The sequence below is a fragment of the Talpa occidentalis genome, unplaced genomic scaffold (assembly GCF_014898055.3).
Source record: "Talpa occidentalis isolate TD23 unplaced genomic scaffold, MPIMG_talOcc4v2.1 talOcc4.3, whole genome shotgun sequence".
NCBI classification, from domain to species: Eukaryota; Metazoa; Chordata; class Mammalia; order Eulipotyphla; family Talpidae; genus Talpa; species Talpa occidentalis.
Genome location: NW_023603184.1, coordinates 21,581,222 through 21,593,879, shown reverse-complemented (window position 1 = coordinate 21,593,879; position 12,658 = coordinate 21,581,222). Strand labels below are relative to the sequence as shown.

At 38.7% G+C, this 12,658-nt stretch overlaps 1 protein-coding gene across 14 annotated transcripts in view; it reads left to right on the top strand.

Annotated features, from left to right (window-relative positions):
• GAS2 (growth arrest specific 2) overlaps window positions 1–12,432 on the top strand; it is a 279,708-nt gene extending 267,276 nt beyond the window's left edge. For all 14 annotated transcript variants that reach the window (XM_054699337.1, XM_054699338.1, XM_054699335.1 and 11 more), the window contains one exon: window positions 11,250–12,432. In XM_054699337.1, the coding sequence (XP_054555312.1) occupies window positions 11,250–11,468 (219 nt within the window). In that variant the 3' untranslated portion in view covers window positions 11,469–12,432. The remainder of the gene's footprint in view (window positions 1–11,249) is intronic.
• Window positions 12,433–12,658: the final 226 nt, after the last annotated feature.

Genomic DNA, 12,658 nt, shown 5'->3' with positions numbered 1-12,658 from the left:
TGTTTTCCATCCTCTAAAAATATATTGACCTTTCTAGTCTACTCTTCTATCCTCTCAATTTCCCTTTGTCTTTGTGGTTTTAGAATGTTGTTATCCCTTACCTTTCAGTTGAAAGGGTTTTTGAAAAGAAGGAAACTCATGTTTTTAAGTATTTTGTCATGACCAAAGATCAGAATGTTTTCAGCAATATTTTGCTTTTCATTTTAATGGATCCACCACCACTCTAAAGAAACAATAGAAACAATGACTAAGTAACAGTGTTTCCAGTGTGTGAGTCACAGATATCATTGTTACCTTTCAGGACACAGAAGGATTCCAGGCAGGAAATCACTGTTGAGCATCCTTGTCACCATATTAACCTTTCCGCTTGCCGGGTGCTCAGTCTGTTGGTATTGGGTATCAGTGTTTAGAAGTGAAAATGGAGTTTAGATTGAATCAGACAAACATAACCCTGTTTGATTAGTGGAAGGAGTGGTTTTTCATTGCCCCTTAGAACCCATCTTCCCTTCTTGAAGAGTTGTTACTTCTTTGGGGTAGATGAGTTCTAGTTTCAATCCTGTATGTACCAGCTGCAAATCCTTCCTCTAGGCAGCTCTTCTCTTTCCGATACCAGCATTTTCCACTTCCTTGCTTTCACTGTGCTGAGTGTTTTATAAAATATTTATCATAATTTTGCTTTCCCTGTCTGAAATGGTTCCATAGAACTGGTAATTAGAATCAGCAAAGGCTTCTTAATTTCATATGGTGAGGAATTGGGAGAATGGAGGCCTTACATAACAATTAAATGAGAAGTGACAGGCAGTTGGCATTAAGTGCTCTTACACATATTTCCTAGCAGATGCAAATGGAACTTTTGCCAGTCAATTGTTACGTTCATCTGTTAGCTGCTCCTCTCATGTTTGCTTCTAGAAAGAAGCTACTGAGAGTGATTTGTCTACAATGATCCTGGGAAATGAACTCTTCCCTTTCATAGAAGGAAATAATAAAAGCAGACTAAAATTTTTTCTGGTCATCTTTAATAACTAGAAGATTCTGTCTTAAAGCCCTGTTCATCACCATTTACCACTCTGCAAATGTTCATCCTTCAAATAAGGGTCTGAGGATTATATTCACCCTAATATCTGATTTATTAATGAAAACAACAGATACAAAACTGGGAGTCAAAAGACTCGTGTCTGTCTTCTTACTGTATGTCCATGAACTACCCACTTAATGGGTAGTTGTGCAATTGGAACAATAACACTAGCCTGCCAAGCTGAAACAGTCCAAAAGACTCTTAAAAGAGACTCAAACAGGGCTCAGGGACAGTGACCAGGGTGGAGACAGGTCACTGTGGGTTCTCACCTGTGGGCACAATTGCAAGACCACTCGATTGCTCAGGGTCCAACAACAGGGTTTATTTAATAATAAGTAGATGGGGGAAAAAAGTTTGTAAGGCCACAAGTGGGCATCTGCCTCACCCCAGTTAGTGTCCATAGTGTTCAGTAATCCCAAATGAAGGCCACATGTGGAAGGTGAGGTGACATGCAGTAAGGCTGGATCAGATGCTGGACTAGACAGCTATGAACTCAGCAACACCAGGAGATGGAGCCAGAGACCCAGAGGCGGTGGTCAGCTCTGTGAGATCTTGGCAGAGTTAAGGGTGCTCCTTGAAGGTGATGTCAGGACAGACCAGAGGAAGATGCAGCAGCTGAGTCTCTGTGAAGGTCTACTGAGGTGTGGATGACTAGAAGCCCACAAAAACTCCATGAAGGTCTGGTGAGGTCAACTGCGCAAAGAATCTCTCTCTCCAGAGGCTGGAAGCAGAATCCTTCTCTGGTCCGATGAATGATGAACGCTTGCTCTTTGAAGGCTAGCTGCTGACTTCTTAAAAGGTGGTCCAATGAATCCTTCTATTTTTGGAGACTGGCTGACACTACTACTTCTTTCTTCAAATGCTGGCTGCAGACTTCTTCTAAGGTAGTTTGATGAAGCCTTCTTCTCTCTTGGGAGGCCAGGAGCAGAATGACTTAAGTTGGCTCTTGTTCTGCCTTCTATCCCCTTCAGGGTCCGGCACCCTACAAGCCTTATCAGGCCATTTTTAGTCCTAAGCATCCGATTGCACTGTTTAGGACCAATCAACTTTTCCATTTTTCAATCCGAGTAATGAACTAGTGAAGTGGCTTGAATCTGATTGGTCCATTTTGAATCATAGAGCCAGATATAAAAAGGAGAAAAGCCATGCATGGCCTGCACTCATGTCAGGACAGGCTGGTTGGCCTGTTGGCTCCGGGGAGCCATGGCTGGAGCCAGCCTCCCTGGAACTGAGGGAGGGAAATGTCCACAGGTGACAGGTAGAAGTGGGCAAGCCTTAGTCCCCCAAAAGCCATCTTGCCCAGGGATCTGGTGAAATGATTTAAAAGAAAATACTTGCAGACTGTCAGAAAATTCTCCTGTACTGTTGCCTTTTGTAGTGTGGGGCCCAGGGCAACACACTGGGGTATCTAATTTTCAAAATTTTATTTTTCTTTGGATGAAACAAATTCCTCCAAGCATGTATTAAACATTTAAATACATGCTTTGTTCTGGGTCTGGGGTATGTTCTGAGCTGGGCGATATGATCATTATAGTTATATCATAAAACGTTAACAGATATTCCTAAAGAGGTGTTATGCAGGAAAGCAGTCTAGATGAGAAGTCAGACACCAGACCCTTGGCAAAGCCCCTTTAGGGGGTGTATTTGGGTGATAATGAGCATTGTTTTTAAATCAGACTCAGACACAAATTGAAACTTTGTCCATGCCTAGCTAGGTGCCTTGAGGCAATGTACTTAACCTTCCTGAGATAACATTTTCTCATCTGTAAATGAGAACAATAATGCAAACCACTTACAGTTACTCAAAGAATTAAATGAATAAAATCTCTAAAGCCTATCATCATCACAAAAAATATTATCAGTAGTAACAACAAGTACAGGCAATGGTTGAATATTACAGGTACTGTTGCCACATGCATGCCAGCAACTATAGGAGAAAGGAATCATTATAATAATTCTACACATGAGAAATTGAAGAGGGTTAAACAAATGTCACTACTTAGTAGTAACCATATCTGGGAAATTTGGTGAAGACAAAACAAATTATAGCATCTGCTGTGGTTACTGTATGTCTCTGAAGCTTTATTTGAGAAAAGGGTATGATGAAGAAAAAAACAAGAGAGTAAATATGAAAACTGCTTTGTAAACAATAAAGTGATCATTCCAGAACCTTCTTTATGTAGTCAGTGTTTAACCATTCATAATTTCAAGTAGCCAGAGAGATTGGGATGTACTTAAACCTTTGACAAAGAAGTCTTCACACATCTTCTGTGGTTATCAGAGCCCCAATTTCCCTGTTACCAGGTGACTTCATCACTTATCTAGAAAATACAGGTATCAGGCATTCAACAAGACAAACTAGCTATTGAACACCTGCTGTCTTACTCCTCCACGTGGCAGGGTACCCCAGGCAGATAGCTGAATTCCCAGTCACCCAATTTTGAGCATATGCCATTTCATTATAATATTAGATGATGACAGAGTCTGTTGTCCTATAAATTAACTTAACATTCTTTCTCAGGAGAGCAGATGACTGCATTCTAAAAACAATATTTTCATTCAAGTTATGATGGCTTGTAAAAACACACAGCAAATGGGGTTGGCAAGGAGGTGTTAGGAAGCATATGATATCCCAGGAGGCTGAATTCATCTAAATTTAGGTGAGTTGTCTCCTTCTAGGCAGTTGGTGAGAAAGAATAGTAAGTGGACCATCAAGTGCTTTTTGTCTCAGGCTAGTTGTTCTCATGGTTGAAAGGGAAGGTCAGCGGTAATAGAGGAGATATCAGAATCACTGGCAAATTCCTTTTCTAATTATTTATGTGCCTGCCCACTCTGGAGTTGCAGGGACTGCCCTGTGTGCCCACGTGACGACTCTCCCAGGATCTTGACCACATACTTCCTGTGCTAATGTGAGCAAGTCTTATTTTTTTTTTAAGATTTGTTTTTATTATTTATGCATACAAGAGCTGGGGTGCTGGCCAGAGGTGTATGTCAGGGGGATGTGAGAGGATTTCACCAGAGACAGAGTGGGGGGCAGAACAGGCAGATTGATTGAAATACACTGCTGAAGGGCGCAGTGGGTGAGTCAGGAGAGGTCTGTGCACCTTGTGGGTAAGCTCCCTGGCACTGAGACTAACCCCTGTGCCACCAGGAAGGCCCCATGAATGATTTGTATTTCTCAGATAGACTGGAGCTAAAAGTGGCTAAGAAACACTACAGAAAATGGAGAACCACTCAGGTTTTTAAGCAACACTGTAGCGTGATTAAATTTTCCTTTCAGAAAGATTACCCTGGCACTGGAGTAGGGGGTGGATTAGTGAAATAGATTAGTGAAATGTGAGAGATGATAGCATCCTGCTGGAAAGCTTTTATACCCTTGGAGTCTAATGACATTGGTATTCAGAGTACTTGATGGGTGTGCTGCCTTCAAGGTCATCAACACTAGATTGGAATCAGAATGAAACAAATTTGTCAGTGTTGTCCTGAGAAGGTGGTGACACCTGAAGCTTCTCATAGGAATTATGATTTATGATTGATGTAAAATATTAAAGCAGATCTCAGCTGGAGAAGTAATAAATTAAAGCTATCAAATATGAAGATGAAGCTTTTAACTTTAAGTTCTGCTTATCTAAAAGATATTCCCTGTTACTGTTTACTTTTGTTGGTATTGCATTTGTTTTGTTGTTTGTATGCTAAAACTATACATTGCTTGGTCACCTGAAGACACAAATACATTACCAGTAAATCCATAATATTTCTCCCTCTCCTATGTGACATGATCTTTTTTATTCATTTAGTAAAACCTATAATTTTCTATGATCTACATAAATATCAACTGTGACTTGTTAATGAAAAATAAATTGATGTATTTCTGTTTCTAAGGCTAACAAATGTTCCTCAAAAGAATACAAATACTTTTTCCTGTTTTAAGTTCTTAATGTGATTCCAGTCTGTCCCTCTAACTTCAAATTAGAAAGGGAAAAAAAATCTCTTCTCAAATCTATTATCATATACCATAAAGTCCATGTACTGACCTCCTCAGCACTGCAGTGACCTTGAGAGTACAGGAAGCTGTTGAGTAATCATTTCAATTACCTTTAAAATTTTCATTATATTCTAAATTGATATCTAGAGTTATTTCCTCTCAACCCATCTTTTTTCTCCTTGAATTAAATACATATATGAGCTATAGAACTTGTTGTAATTCTAATTTGTTTAGAAAATAAGATTGATTTGTACTCAAAAACAGTGTTAGGAATTCAGTAAGAAACAGCAGGACTGATCTGACATATTAGAAACCACTGCTGGGTCAAAGACATTAGGTGATTCACCCACCTTTACATATTGCATTTGTTTTTAGCACAATAATTTGAGGAATGGTGCAGCTGTCCAATTGTAAGGCTGGGTACTGGGATGGGGATAAAGGAGATATGATCTCTAGCCTCACTCTGGGGAACCTGTGTGACCCTCTCTCTGCCTTTGTGTACATCTGTGAAATGTCAGCATTGCCAATGTTTCCTTTTTATTATCTTGATTTCAACAAGGCATATTTGTAGATTACCTGGCACATGGTCACATGGTAGGTGTTCTGATACTGAATGACTCTATGATCACGTGAGAAAGATGGGTCCCCTTTCACTGGTATACCTAAAGAGGAAAACAGTACATAATCAGCTTATAATAGGACAAGTCATAAAACAAAATGCCCTTTATAAGAATGGGAACATTTCTTCCATTAGAAGTTATTAAAAAAAAAAAAACCTAAAGCTTGGAGGCATACTGATTCTTTCCTCTAAGCAAAAAATAAGGATTGCTGATAAACATCAAAAAAGAAAATGTTTGCGATGTTTGCAACCAAGATCTGCTTAGAGAACTTCATTAAGGTCATTGGGAAAAAGTATTGAGACATGATTTTTGTTATTATTTTGTTTTCTACCCTTCAGCATTGAGAAATGATTCTAAGTAATGAATTTTCTTCCCTTTGGTAGGATCAAGGGCACAGAGAGGAATGAAATCAGTTGTAAAAAACAGTAATCACTAGAACAGGACCAACAGCAAATTCCACAGCTTTTCAGTATACAGTATTGGACAAATGTGTAGCAATGCCAACTTCTTTTTCTTTTTTATTTTTTTAAATTATTTTTTTAAAGATTTATTTATTTATACATGAAAGTGCTGGGGTACAGGCCAGAGGTGTGGGGGGTGAGAGGATTCACCAGAGACAGAGCAGGGAACAGAACAGGCAGATTGGCTGAAGTACACTGCTGAGGGGAGCAGTGGGTGAGTCAGGAAAGGTCTGCTGCACCATATGGGTTGCTCCCTGGCCGGCCTGGGATCAGACTCATGCTGCAGAGGCTGCAAATTGCTTCATTGTGTGGTGCTTAACCCCTTGCACCACCAGGGAGGCCCCCAATTTATTTTTCTTGAGAAGTGCAATAAGCAATAACATAGAAAACCACCATTAAATACTCATTTAACATGTGCACTGAGGCTACAAGCCAAGAGGAGTTGTTTTTGGAATAGAGAGCACACCATTATTCAATCTTGTAATGCATCAAAATAAAAAGAGTTGCAAGGTAGATGTACACTGAACAGAGAGAATCAAAGCTCCATTCTATTTCTGCCAACAGCTGATTGTAAATATATTCTATCTTATTACCTGCACGTTACACATGTTTATTTCTGAAAAAATTAGGGCCACTAAAGGCTAATCTTCTAAAATTGGAGTCATTGTTTATTTAGGTTTTATGAGAACATAACACCAAATGTCATTTTACATGAGCATCTAATCTGCTTAAGCTACTTATTACTATTTCTGGCACTAAGAATTCTTATCTGTGCTAAATTGTAAATAACTAAGCAGGTACGAAAATACAAATCCAGGAGTTTTACAGAATAAGTAGGTGTAGTGAAGTGGAAAAAAGGATTCTTGTTTATGTTCCCCACTGATTTGTTATGTGATCTTTCAACAGATATTTAAGAGCATCAGTTCTTCTTCCAAAAACATTGGTTTTCCTTTCTATAAAATGGAGTAATAATTGATAATGATACCCTAGATTAGGAAGAGTAAGTAGAGTCTGTGGAATAATACATGAAAAGGAGTGTGATACAACTATAGTATTGAGAATATTTAGAGTTTACCCATGTTAGTTTTCAAAAATTAGAAATTTGTCATCACTCTCTTCAGAGATTTCACACATTATTAAATGGGGCATCCAGGTAAATTTGCAATTAATATAGTAGAGTGAGTGAAACAATGAAAACATGTGTACATAACAAGGAAGTGTACCCTTATCCAGTGAGGGATATGATCCTGGAGAATTTTTCAGCTGAAGGAGATGTTTGAACTGGAGTAATGTTTGTGTTCCTGGTAAACAGGGCGGCAGAGCAGAAAGGGAATTCCACATTTAAGAACAAATGTAAAATAGTATGAAAGAAAAAATGTTATCTGGGAATATTAAATTTAAAAATGTCATGGGGTCCTAGAGTGCAAAGGACAAATGCACCTGGCAGGACTATTCATGGAGAATGGTATATGCAAGTAAAGAGATTTGAATCTCAGCCGAAGGGAGGGAGAAAACTAGTAGAAGTATTAAGGCAGGAGATGATCCAATTTGCATTTTCGGTATTCCCTTTGGTGGTAATTTACTGAGTTGATAGGGAGGGCAAGACTAGAGGCAGTTATACCTGTGCAGTAGCCCAGAGAAATGATGAACTAAATAGCAGCAGTGGAAACAAAGACCCTAAGAAGCATTTATGGTGAAGAGGATGGGCAGGGAGGGGAGAACAATGCTTTTGGTATCTGACTAGTTACAAAGAATACCCGTGCACCTGTCTTATTAGGGAAGGCATGTGGGGGCCTTCTCGTGGAAGGCAGAAGACTGGTAAGTTTTTCTGATTGGAAGTTCAGGTAGGAAGCAAGGGCTAGAATTATAATTTGGAAGACAAAAAAGTTGATAGTGAAAACCATGAGGTTGCAAAGAAAATGACTAGAGTGAAAAGGCAACGGAAAAAGGGCAGAATCCTTTGAAACAGCAACATTTAAAGATAGGTAAAAGAAACAGAACCTACAAAGGATGCAGAGAAAGAACAATCTAGCTGGGGATACAGAAAAGAGATTTTGTTAGAGAGAATGAAGTAGGGCATTGGAGGAAAGGAGTGGTGAATACTGTCAGGTATTTTGCCTGAGAGATAAGAAAGATAAAGATTAAGGACTATCCATTGAGTTCGATAATTCTAGAAGCCAGTTGGTCTCTTTTCCCTGTACAGTCAGTTAAGAGGTAGGGAACAGAAGCAACATGAACTATGTGCTATGTGGGTTGGATAGTGGTTAGTGTAAACAACTATCAGGAAGCTCATATGTAAAAGGTAAGGACTGGGCTGGAAGGAACAGAATTCATCTTTGAATAAGAGTGGGAGAGACTCAGGTGTGTTTATTTCCTCAAGGCTGTGAACCATTGTAAGTTAAGTTGGGGAAGGAGAAGAGGGAAGAAAAGGCACAGGATGTTGGAGGCAGCTAAGTTCTGCATGAGGGAATTAGGACATAACAGGGAAGAACAGACCTTGTGCCAAAAAAAGGTGGGAAAAGGGATCAATGTAGATAGAAGTAAATGAGCCAAGAATAAGAAAACGATCCCTGATGAAGATGAAGTCATCAGTAGTTGGATCAAGATGGAGGTGGATGGTGTGTTTAGAATAGCAGCGAAGACTAGGAAATGGAGCTGAGCAAAGCAGAAGTGAAAGGATCAATCAGTTGCAGTTGGCCTAACATTACTACTGATCTCTGAGAAGGAACAAGTTCTTCTAGCAGAGCTCTGCAGCTTCCCTGGCTTAGAAGGAAGATTATATTCTTGATCTGAGCTTGGGGTTTTGTAGGACAAATGTTAGGGAGGAGAAAGGGGAAGGAATTGAGAGTAATTTGGTTCACAGTTAGTGAATTTGCTTTAAAAGGAACAGTAGGGGGTTTTGTTTATGCAGGTGCATGTGTAATGTTATCATTCTTAAGACTAAGCACACACTGAGGGAGAATACTGAAATGTCTCATCAGGCTTGTGATGAGGCCCTGTTATCTTCAGCCCATGCTTGAAGCTGTTAACAGTTTGACCACTGGTTTCCTTAGGAAATTATAGGTTGCTGATTAGGTATAAGAAGGATATGGAATAAGTGAGCAGAAATTCAATTCCTGTGTTATTTATATTCATGTCGGATTCACTCATATGGCCCTGTGGACTCACTAAGGAATCTGTAAGGAGAGTTTATACTTAAGTGATCATAATCACCAGACAGAAGAATATTCATTTCTTTCACTATTTTGCAGAGTTAAATAATTGTTTTAAAAATCTCTGATGGGTATTTCTGATTGAAATGGCTTGTTCAGAGTCAGGCAAATGATCTTGGGCATTCTGCCAAAGACCTTCATACCAAGGATATTTCAGGGCAACTCTTAACTAATTTGCAAGGCCAAGAGGTGCCAAAACTTCAACAATAGGCAAAGCCACATTCTGGAAGAGTGGAGGAAAGGGTCAAAGTGTCATTTTGACACTGGCAACAGAGACACAGGAACTGGTGTGAATGAAAATAGGCAAGTAAAACTATAAAAACCTTGATGGATTTTATTTTATAAGGAGGAACTATTGTGGGACTACACAGGGATTCAGAAGAGCGGGGTCCTACTCTAAAGAAATCTCATAAAAGACTTGGGTCTCAATGTTTTCCTCTGAAAAACAACAACAATATAACTGGCAGCACATGGGGAGGAAATGGTTACGAGCTAAATCCTAACTTATCTTCTTTTATATTTCAGGAGTTCCACTGAGATTGTGTTTAATGAGTAGATTCCAATGTAAGATAAATTTAAAGACTGCTGGCTTAAAGATGTTTCCTAAATTATTTTGTATTCTAAAATCCATACACACTGAGACTAACCAGTAGAGTTACATGTAATTTTCATGAGTCTGATAGTTTTAATTATAGCCATTTGGCACATTTTTACTACTTTGCACAATGTTTGATTTTTAAAGCTACTTCAGGTCAACCACATGAATGACAATTTCTTAGTTTGAGTCCATGGATAAATTTCTGGGAGTCTGTGAACCCCCTAACATAAAGACAAACTTTTATGAATATAAACATTCAAAAGAGATTACAAAACTTTCATAAAATTCACAACAGATAATAAAAGCAGTAAAAGGAGAAGTTGTCCTCCATTTAACGGGATCAAGAAAGTGCAAATCTTGAGCAGACAGTGAGGGAAATTCAAATTGATCTTACAGAATCTACGATAAAAATGACTCCCCCAGTCTCCAACACAGCCACAGCCCCTTCCCAAATCATATTGCTAGTATGCACTCATAACATGCTGAATAGGTGGGGCATCAACAGGGTGATAGTACAACATTCACTTTTAATCTCCATTATCTGGTATTAAAAGAAGCCAAGATTAAATTCATTACTCTGCAGGCCAGACTTTCACAACTGACATATTTTTACTAGACTGAAAGCACCCAACAGTGTAGCCTTCATTTGCTCAATCTGTAGCCTTGTTAACCCGAAGTTCTAGATGGCTCACAGATCTAAAGGTAAGTTCTTTTAGAAGATGTTTTATAGAGAAATCAGGAAGACCAAACATAAAGGAAAACATAAATGTTTGCTCATTCAATAATATGACTTGGAAGGCAGTGACTGGGAAAGACTTGGATTTTTCTGAATGCATTTTCCCTTCTGTTTGTATTGAATGTTTCTGTGATTCTTAACATTATATTCAATAGCAGCTATTTCCATGGCCTTTTAATTTCTGGTTCAGGAGGGTATAACCCCAAGGGGAAAACGAAGTACAGGTTTGAGATGGTCAGCACTGATGAGGCTATAATGGAACCAGGAGTATCAGAGAGAAACCTCCAGACCCACTGAGCCCAGCAGGAGGTTGTATATAGTCCCGTGACCCCATAGCAGGGCAAAACTGGGTCCTGGGACATCTATCCATAGTGTGCTTGCCTGGAAAAAACAAAGCTTCTTTTATAAACTGTATGCTAACTCAGACACTGTACACGGAGTAGAATAACAACAGGACATGCAAAACAAGACAAAAAACAATAACAACTCTAGAACTAGTAGTTGATGTGAGATACTGTTAGAATTCCCAGAATGTAACACTTCTGCTGTGCTTTCATTTCAGATGCTGCACAACAAACACGTCATGGTCCGTGTGGGCGGAGGATGGGAGACTTTTGCAGGGTATTTGTTGAAACATGACCCCTGCCGGATGCTGCAGATCTCCCGTGTGGATGGCAAAACATCGCCCATCCAGAGCAAGTCTCCAACCCTGAAGGACATGAATCCAGATAATTACCTGGTGGTCTCTGCCAATTATAAGGCTAAGAAAGAGATTAAATGAAACTAGTTGGTCACTATAAGGGGACTCTCCTAATGGCCTGTGTCCACTTCTCCTTGTAGTCAGTTTAGTTCACATGCTCTGAAAATCACTTTGGAAAAGGGGTGACAAACAAAAGATGTCATATTGAAAAATGTTCAAAGAGTAGCACTATTTATTTTTAATGCTTCTGTAGCTAATGCCCTATTAAAAGACATTCTAAGCTCAGATTTAAATTAGAAAAATTACAGACAAATTATTCTTAATATAGGACCACAGTATTTAGAACACTATTAGAAACACAATTCTGGCTAGAGACACATCTATTGCTAGAAAATATTTAGGATTTACAGATATGTCAACAGAAAGTGCCTGTTTTATGTCTACAGAGTAAAAGCACCCCAGACATTTTATAATGGCAGGATTTTTGAGTTAAATAACTTAAAGTGACAGTAAGTGTGATCATGTGCTACTAATGATACCCAACAGCGTTGTAAGTACAGAGTATTCCCAATAATAATAATTTACTGGAAAGGCCACTTCAGAAAAGTTTACATTTACTTGGAAGATTGCCTTAACGTTTGTTCCTTATCTCTGACCAAATATCTGGGATACTTGTGGAAGTTTTCAGTATACCCCTTAGAGAATCATGATGTATGAATTGCTTCACACATTCCCAAGAACCTGAGCACCTGGCTATGTTGAGACTTAGTGTAATTCACACACATAAACTGACAATACTTTATATTTTGACAAAGTAAATTGTACAGTCAAATGTTCATTGACTTCGTGTTATTTTAAAGCATTTTCTTATTAAAATATATCTTTAGTTAATCCTACTTTGCTATGCTATCTAGTAAAGTAAGTTTACTGTAGCTAATGATGTTACAGAATTCTGTATACCCTTGTATACTGGGACAGGGCTGTTTTGTACCAATGAACAGCAAAATAGTGTCCTCACTGATTGAAGAATTAAAGAAGATAAATTTTAAAAAATGTATTTGTCTCTATATTAATACTTCATTCTGAATTAAACTTAAATTTCAAGTGGCAGCTTTCCCTGAAAGTTGTAAGAACAGTAAAGTTGTTGTGACCTAGTACCTTTCATTTTGAGCAGCTGGGCAGTGGTGGTGTTTGCTCGTTAGTAGGGGACCATATGACCTTCAGTTTACAAAATACAGCCAGAGTTCATTGGTCTGTCATTTTTCAACAAT